Source organism: Physeter macrocephalus, chromosome 14 (genome assembly GCF_002837175.3).
Source record: "Physeter macrocephalus isolate SW-GA chromosome 14, ASM283717v5, whole genome shotgun sequence".
NCBI lineage: Eukaryota > Metazoa > Chordata > Mammalia > Artiodactyla > Physeteridae > Physeter > Physeter macrocephalus.
Genome location: NC_041227.1, coordinates 82,222,236 through 82,229,735, shown reverse-complemented (window position 1 = coordinate 82,229,735; position 7,500 = coordinate 82,222,236). Strand labels below are relative to the sequence as shown.

Below are 7,500 nucleotides of genomic sequence, written 5' to 3'. Positions count from 1 at the left end.
AGAAGGAGGGGTGGAGGAAGGGGAGGAGGGGACGGGAGAGGTAAGAGAGGGGGAGGGGAGAGGGAGGGGAGGGGAGAGGGAGGGGCGGGGGGGGGAGGCGGAGGAGGAGGGAGAGGAGGGCAGGCCGGGGAGGCTGTGCTCCTGGGACACTCACCTCCTGGGCTTCCGTGGCCTTTGCTCGCCCACCGCCTCCTGGGAGCTGGCAGGAGGCAGCAGCGGGCTCGCCTTCCTTGGAGCAGCCCCTGAACCTTGGGGTACTTGCCGGACGACTTCTAGAGAGGAGTGGGGATGTGCTCTGAGCGGGCTCGCCGACGGGACCCCTCCCCGGCTGACTGACCTTGTGCCCCGTGTACACCCCCGCCCCATAGCCTCCCTCACCTTGATGATGTCGCCTACATGCCCCTGCCCCGCCTTGCTGGGGTGGGACGAGTCACGAACTAAGAGGTCCAGGTGCTGGAAGAGAAGGGGTGCTGGCAGCAGAGCCGGGGGGTCGGCGTCTGGGGGTGACAAGTCCAGAAACGGGCATCTCACCTGGATTGGCACCATCCCATAATGCCTGCCCATCACCTCGGCCACGTGGACAAACATCTGGGGACGGGGCACAGGGGTCATGGCTGGGCCACTCCAAGGGCTGTGCCTCCCCTCTCCCTGGGCCACTGGAGGACACCCTCCCGGCTCCTGGCCCCAGGACCCTCCTACCTCTCCCCAGCCAGGCACCTCCTGGTTTACCCTCTGCCCCCAACCCCCCAATCCTGCTCCAGGTCACAAAATCCTGGGCCAGGGCTGAAAGGCACCCCTGGCCTCACGGGCAGGGCAGGGACAGGGTGCAGCCACAAGAGCAGCTGTCTCCTCACCTCCAGATATTCCAGGTCTGTATCCTTCAGCTCCTGGAAGGCCGTGAGGATCTGGAACCAAGGAGAACAAGGTGGAAGAGGGTCTGTGAAGGCAAAGAGACACTGGGAAGACCCCGGTGAGGAAAGACCCCCAGGCAGACCGTGGGGCTCAGGATGTGCGAGGGACCAGGCCAGGGGTCCCCCCGCAGCCTGCAGGGCAGGGCAGGGCTGGCCTGGCCCGAGGGGTGGAGGGCAGGCAGGGGAACGGTCCACAGACCTTCATCTGCCCCAGGGACCTCCGACCCACCTTTAGGACCTTCACACTGACTGGGGGCGCCCCCTTGCAGGGGCACCCCCAGAACCTGCGGGGACCCCAGACACAGGAGCCTCCGGGATAAAGGGGACGGTCCCCGGGGCTTGGGGGGCCAGGCCCGGCTGGGATGGCCCTGGTGTGGGTGGCGAGAGCGGAGCAGGGCAGGCGGAGGGGCTGGGGGGGCCTCACCTGGTAGGAGCTCAGCATGAAGGTGAGGGCGCACAGCCGGGTCCTCGTCTCCCTGCTCAGTTCCGGGCTCATGGCGTCCCCCGAGTCCACCAGGAACACGGCCACCTGCGTGGAGGCAGGGGCGCACCCTGCGGGCTCAGCCTGCCGTGCCCCCCGGTGCCTCTGCCGGCCCCATGTTCTCGCCCCGGCCCCCAGAGCTTTCCTGCCCGATTCCCTTCTCCGTGAGCCGGTCTGGACTCCTCTGCCCCTTCCCCTCACCTTCCTCCCCTCCTTCCCCAGCAGGAAGGGATGGCTCCACATCCAGAGGCCCCTGGTGAGGCTGTTGGCTCCCCACCGGAAGCCCTGCCCGGGGCCCCCTCCCCTCGGCCAGCCGCCCTCGCCGGGCTCCTGTGGGGCAGAGAAGCAGAGCATCGGTTGGCCCACCTGGCCCCCTCCCCTCCCCAAGCCAGCCTGGGTCCCCGGCCCCGCCCCGCCCTCACCAGGCCGGGCAGGCCCTGAAGCAGGTGGTTTAGGAGGAAGGTCTTCCCCGAGTACCGCTCTCCCAGGACAGCAAGGAGGCAGACGGGGGTGTCCCTGGCCAGCGGGTGCTTCAGGCAGCGGTTGACGGCCCCCATCCTCAGGATAAGGCCCCCGGAGGAGCCAACGCGCACCAGCAGCAGCGGCTGGGCCCTCACGGCGCAGGTCTCCTGGGCCCGGAGACAGGGCTCCCTGAGCACCCAGGCTGGGGAGCGCCCACCCGAGCTCCCCGACATCCCAGCGTGGGCTCAGAGCCCCCGGGCGGCCGGCCGGGCGGAGGCCGGCGCACCTGCAGCGCGCTGGGCGGCGGCCTCCGAGGCAGGAGCCGCATCCTCTCCCCCAGGCCCCGGAGGCCCTTCCTCTGCTTGCAGGTCTTGCGGCACTCGGGGCAGCAGGGCGGCCCGCAGCCGGGGACACGGTGGGTGCTGAAGCAGCGCGGGCAGAAGTCGTGGCCGCAGTCCAGAGAGACGGGCTCGCGCGGCCGCTCCAGGCAGATGGAGCAGGCGGGCGGCTCCCGGGGCGCCACAGGCCGGGACGCCAGCCCCAGCTCCCACCTGGGGAACGGCGCGTGGGACCTGGGGGCGGGGCGCGGGGCGCGGGGACCCCGGGGCAGGAGTCAGAGGGAGCCCGAGGCGGGGAGGCCTGGAGGGAGCCGTCTTGGGCCAGTTCCCGCCCGGGGCTGCCCCACTTCTAACGGTCCAGGAGGCAAGGATGGGGTGAACAGACAAGATGGTGCACCCTGCCCGGGGCCTGGCACAGACGCCCGCGGAAACCCTCCCCCGTGGCCTCCTGCTGCGAGGGGAGGGGCGGCGCCCTCCAGGGGTCACTGACCTCTCCAGACCCCAAGGGGCTCCCTTGTCCTACCTCCCTCGGGCAGCGGGGACCAGAAGGAGAGGCCTCCCGTGGGGCAGCAGGTGGCTCTCGGAAGATTCCAGCGCTGAGCCGGCATCTGCCCCGCTGCGGCACCCACCTGGTTCTCCCGTCCCTCCCTCCACAGCCCGGCAGACCCAGCCCCGCGCCCCCTCCCCGGGACAGGCCTCCAGGCCCCAGTCCCGCCGCCAGGCCGCCACTTACCAACTGTTGCTGCTGTTTCCCATGAAGCTCTGTTTTCTCTCCTCGGAGAGAAAATTGGGGAGAAAAAAAATCCCGAAAATGTTATTTAGAAGGGAATCCAGACTTCTGTCTTCACCCTGGATTCCAGGCGCCCCCATCCTCCCTCGGCAGACCCAGTCCCCACCCCCAGGTCTCAGGACCGAAGACTCGCCTGTTTGCCAAGCCGGTGACAAAAGGAAGTGACTGACAAGGCAGACCTCGGCATGGGAGGCTGGCGTGGGGAGAGGGTCCGGGAGAGGGTCCGGGAGCAGCGAGGACACCCAGGAGACCTCTGGCGGCGCTGAGGACGGCTTCCCTCCTGGAGGGGCCGGCGGAGCTGTGGCCAGTGGAGGCTGGGGGGGGTCTCCCCAGAGGACACGAGTCGGCAGGGCTGGAAAATGGATGTGACAGTCGGGAAAGAGGAGGCTGCCTCTGGACTCACCCCAGGGGGAGGAGACAGGACTGCGGGAACCAGGGCGCCGGAGGGAGGGAGGGACGGGGCCCAGAATCCCTGGCAGAGGCTGGGATGCAGGCGAGCCGGGGTGGTGAGTCGCCATGGAGACGGGAGGGAAAGATAAGGACGGGGCGGGGGAGGGGGATGGAGAGGAAGCCATGTGGGTGCGCGGCAGACATGGGACTAGGCTGGCACCGCCCCTGCTGGCCCAGCGGGGTTCTTCCGGGGCCACCGGGCAGGGCGCGCAGAAGGCAGAGCTGTGGGAACGGGGAGAGAGCGTGACCTGTGCTGACCGAGAGCCACGATGGCCTCCTTCCTCCCACGGACGGTCTCTGTACGGGGCACCTGCCAGGTGCGGGGCCCGTGATGACACCCCACTGCCTGTGGCCTGCACGTCCCTCCCTCGGGCTGTCTCGGCTGCGGCTTTCCTCAGCACCCTGGGCTGTTCTGACATCGGCTGCGTGTCCCCTGGTGTCTTCCTCCTCCAGGGACTCTCACCCTCCGTCAAGCTTGTGACAGTTGCCCCTGGCCCTTCTGACTGCCTCTCACCTGGGCTCCTCCCATCCACCCCCCAGCCCGCGGCCAGCCCAGAACCCTGAGCACAGCCGACCCTCGCTGCTCAAACACCTGCCACGGCTCCCTAATCCCATGGGATCGAAAGCCAGAGTTCCTGGTCTGCCTGAACCTTCCTCGGCAGCCCCCCCTCCCCCCCTCCCCCCCGTTGCCCAGCGTTCCCTGTGCGTGCCGTGGGCCCCATCCCTCCTGAGAGCCTCGCAGGCCCAGCCCAGGGGCCGCCCCGCCCGCCTGGACGTGATCTTGCCCTCAGGTGGCCTGTGGCTTGTGGACCTGACCCGTGACGGGCTCTGGAGCCGGGCGGATCCGGCTCAGCTCCCAGCTGACCCCTGCCAGCCGGGGCCCCAGGTGCTGCCTTTCACCTCTCTGAGCTCTGAGGGCTCATGATTACATATGGAAAGCCACTTGCCCGGGCTAAGAGTTATTCTTAAACCAGGATGCAGGGGCGGGGGTGGGACTCCTACCCTGGAGGCGGTCAGGCAAGGCCACCCTCAGCAGGCTGGGTCTTGCTTCCCAGGGACCCGAGGGCCTCTTAATCAAAGCAGAGACTCGGGCCCTCCAGGGGTTGAGAGCAAAGCCTCGCTGGGCGGGCCCGGGGGACGGGGTTCAGGGCCGTGTCCACTGCTCTCCTTCGAGGCCAAGTGGTGTTCTCGGTCACGCGGCCGCACATCCCCGGCAGACAGATGCGGGGAGAGAGCCTGGGCGCCCGACTCACATGCGCTCCGACGCCCGCCCCGTCCCAGCGTGAGACCCGGGAAGGGACCGTCCTCTGGGAGCCTCCGTTTTCTCATCGCTGGTAAAGCAGACAGGCACCCAGCCTTCCCCCAGCGACACTCCCAGGGCACCCGGCCCTCAGGGCACGTGTCCAGCTGTGGGACGGGCCCCTGGTGGCCTGGCCCCAGCCCCTGACCTCCTGACCTCCGTTCCAGCTTCTGGGCTGGGAGGAGGGGCTGGGGTGGGGCCAAAAATCCAGTCTCCAGACGGGGCCCCGTTTGGGGGGTGACTCTGGGTCCCCGGGTGCAGGCAGGGGCTGCTTCACCCACCCCGGTGCGCGCGCACACACACCGTCACACGCGCCCTCCACGTCAATTCACACGCACGCACACGGCCGGCACCCTCCCCCTCACCGCGCACACGTGCCTTCACTGCCCTCCCTCACCCGTGGACCCCAAGCAATCATGCACACACGTGAACACGCCACACTCAGACTCACAGCTGCACACGAACCTCCGCACACGCGCATACGCTCACTCACGAACGCTACGCAAACGCATTCACACGCGCGTACGCTCACTCACGAACGCTACGCAAACGCATTCACACGCGCGTACGCTCACTCACGAACGCTACGCAAACGCATTCACACGCGCGTACGCTCACTCACGAACGCTACGCAAACACACTCGCGTGTGCACCAAGGCCTTCACGCTCGTGCACGCTTACCCTCGAGCTCACAGTCCCACAGGGACACACACACACTCCTACCCACAGGCACACGAACTCACCCTCACCCTCACAACCTATGAGGAGGTACTGTTTCACTCTCATTTTACAGATGACGAAACTGAGGCCAGAGAGGTTAAGTCTCTTTCCAAGGTCACACAGCTGCGGGTGATGGTGCTGGAAGCCCGACCCAGGCCGTCAGTCCGCCCACCCGGCCACCCAGCCAGCCCTGTATCCATCCATCTTCTCAGCCATCAGCCTCCAGCGTGTCTGCCCATCCAGTCACGCGGCCTTACGCTTCTCCGTCCAGAGGACAGGTATTTACTGAGCACATGACACCCGGCAGGACGCAGGCCCTGAGTACAGGCTGGTGAACGCTTGGGGTGCCTCCAGTCAAGCAGGGGAGGAAGAAGGGTCACTAGACGAGTCCTGAGCGATACGCTCTCTGCCGAGGGCTGTGGGGAGAGGCGGCTGTGAGCACAGGGCGAAGGCAGGGCACTTGGATCTGGACACGTGGGGAGGTCGGGCCTGAAGGATGAACAGGAGTGGCAGGCAAAGGTGTGGCGGGGTGGGGGGGGGACAACGTTTCTGGCAGGGAGCCCGGACAGGTGAAGGAGGGGAGGCTGGCGGGGCGGGGCACGCGGGCCCCCCGCCTGCGGTCCCAAGCCCCAGCCCCTGCCCCGCAGCGCTCTCTCACTGGGCCCAGGAGGCCACCGTCCTGTCGAGCCACAGGCCTCTGGGTGCTGTCCGGTGTGCCGAGCCCCGGACTTAGCTGCCTTCATGCCCAGGACCCTCCACCCCTGCTCTCACCCGGGCCTCACCAAGGCGCGTCTGTGCCAGGCCGCCTCGTGTGAGCATCAGAGACCCCGTCGGGCCGCTGTCGGGGGAAGGAGGAGCGGGTCCTGGAGCCGTGAGATGACAGGGCTGGAGGGAGGTGCCCTGTTTGGCTGCCATCTTCTAGCTTCGAATAAAGACCAAGTTGAAGCCAAGCATGGTGTGGAATTCCTGCGTTTGTGGAGAGAAAACAAGGTTTCTACTTCCTGGATGGTCCCTCCCAGGGCCACCAGTCCCCTCCCATCAAGGTGGCCCCCGCCCTGCCGAGACAGCCGCTGGGATTGAAAGGCCCCTCCGTGCCCGCCCCCCCCACCGCTGGCCATGGTTACACATGGTGTGTAGTTTCCCCCTCTGTGTTCAGAGCTGGTGGGGGGCAGTCAGCAGAGGGGCACCCAGGCCAGCCCTGAACCCCATGCTGGGCAGGACACAGTCCAGGCGCTGGCGAGGCCAGGCCCACCGTGGCAGCCCAGGACCCTGACCCTGAGCCCGGCTCCACTCCCTCTCCTGACAGCTGCCAGGGACTGCCCAGCGCAGCAGGAAAGTCCCGAGTCCCCAGCCTCCCGTTCGGAGCCCCCGGCATCAATTCATCCCCGGCTTCCTGAAACAATTTTCATAAGAGAACAACCGTCCGACACCTGTTTAGCAATTTAGGGTCACGATGTCTTGCCAAGAGCTGCCTTCACTGATTCTCACAGCACAGAGACAGCCCGGCGTCTTGAGCTGGGAAACAGGCTTGGGCACGGGGCGACGGTCCAACTGGGTGAGGACGGTCTCACTGACACTGAGGCTCAGTCTTGCAGGAGGGGTGGGAGTTAACCCCCCTTCGTGAAAGGTGCTGGGTGAGGGTGGGTGTTCCAGGCACCGGGAGCAGCCTGTGCAGAGGCCCGGCTGGGGTCAGCGCTGGGGAGTAGGGCAGGGTCCGGGGACCGAGACGACGGTCAGCAGAGCACAGACAGCGGAGGGACACGGGGCAGATTCCAGACTTTCCCTGCATGACGATGGGAACCGTAAAGGATTCTAAGCAGGAGGTGTGTGAGCAGATCTGTGTTCCGGAACCACGCCTTGCCCACACAGACAGACTGGAGGAGACCTGGCTGCTCTGGGCAGCATTTAACTGGGCCTGCAGCCCAGCCCCTAGGGACAGCCGTCCAGGGCATCGCTAAGTTTTGCTGTAACAGACAGCAGTCAGAGTCACACAGAAGCTTCCACGGCCTGGGGCGGCCCAGTGACATGTGCTGAATGTCAGGAAAGGA

The 7,500-nt window shown here is 67.0% G+C and overlaps 1 protein-coding gene and 1 long non-coding RNA gene across 2 annotated transcripts in view; both read right to left on the bottom strand.

Moving 5' to 3' along the window:
• Positions 1-3,169, bottom strand: part of RNF112 (ring finger protein 112) — a 5,259-nt gene extending 2,090 nt beyond the window's left edge. Inside the window, exons 1-10 of the mRNA XM_024128032.1 lie at positions 3,116-3,169; positions 2,926-2,966; positions 2,141-2,426; positions 1,815-2,021; positions 1,594-1,722; positions 1,336-1,440; positions 855-905; positions 532-588; positions 379-453; positions 155-272 (exon numbers count right to left, since the gene is read on the bottom strand). Coding sequence (XP_023983800.1) covers positions 155-272; positions 379-453; positions 532-588; positions 855-905; positions 1,336-1,440; positions 1,594-1,722; positions 1,815-2,021; positions 2,141-2,426; positions 2,926-2,966; positions 3,116-3,169 — 1,123 coding nt within the window. The remainder of the gene's footprint in view (positions 1-154; positions 273-378; positions 454-531; positions 589-854; positions 906-1,335; positions 1,441-1,593; positions 1,723-1,814; positions 2,022-2,140; positions 2,427-2,925; positions 2,967-3,115) is intronic.
• Positions 3,170-5,582: 2,413 nt separating this feature from the next.
• Positions 5,583-7,001, bottom strand: LOC114487808 (uncharacterized). The gene is made up of 3 exons (XR_003683247.1): positions 6,883-7,001; positions 6,235-6,418; positions 5,583-5,868 (listed from the first exon to the last, which is right to left on the bottom strand). It is a non-coding gene; the product is annotated as an uncharacterized lncRNA (long non-coding RNA).
• Between the last annotated feature and the right edge of the window lie 499 nt (positions 7,002-7,500).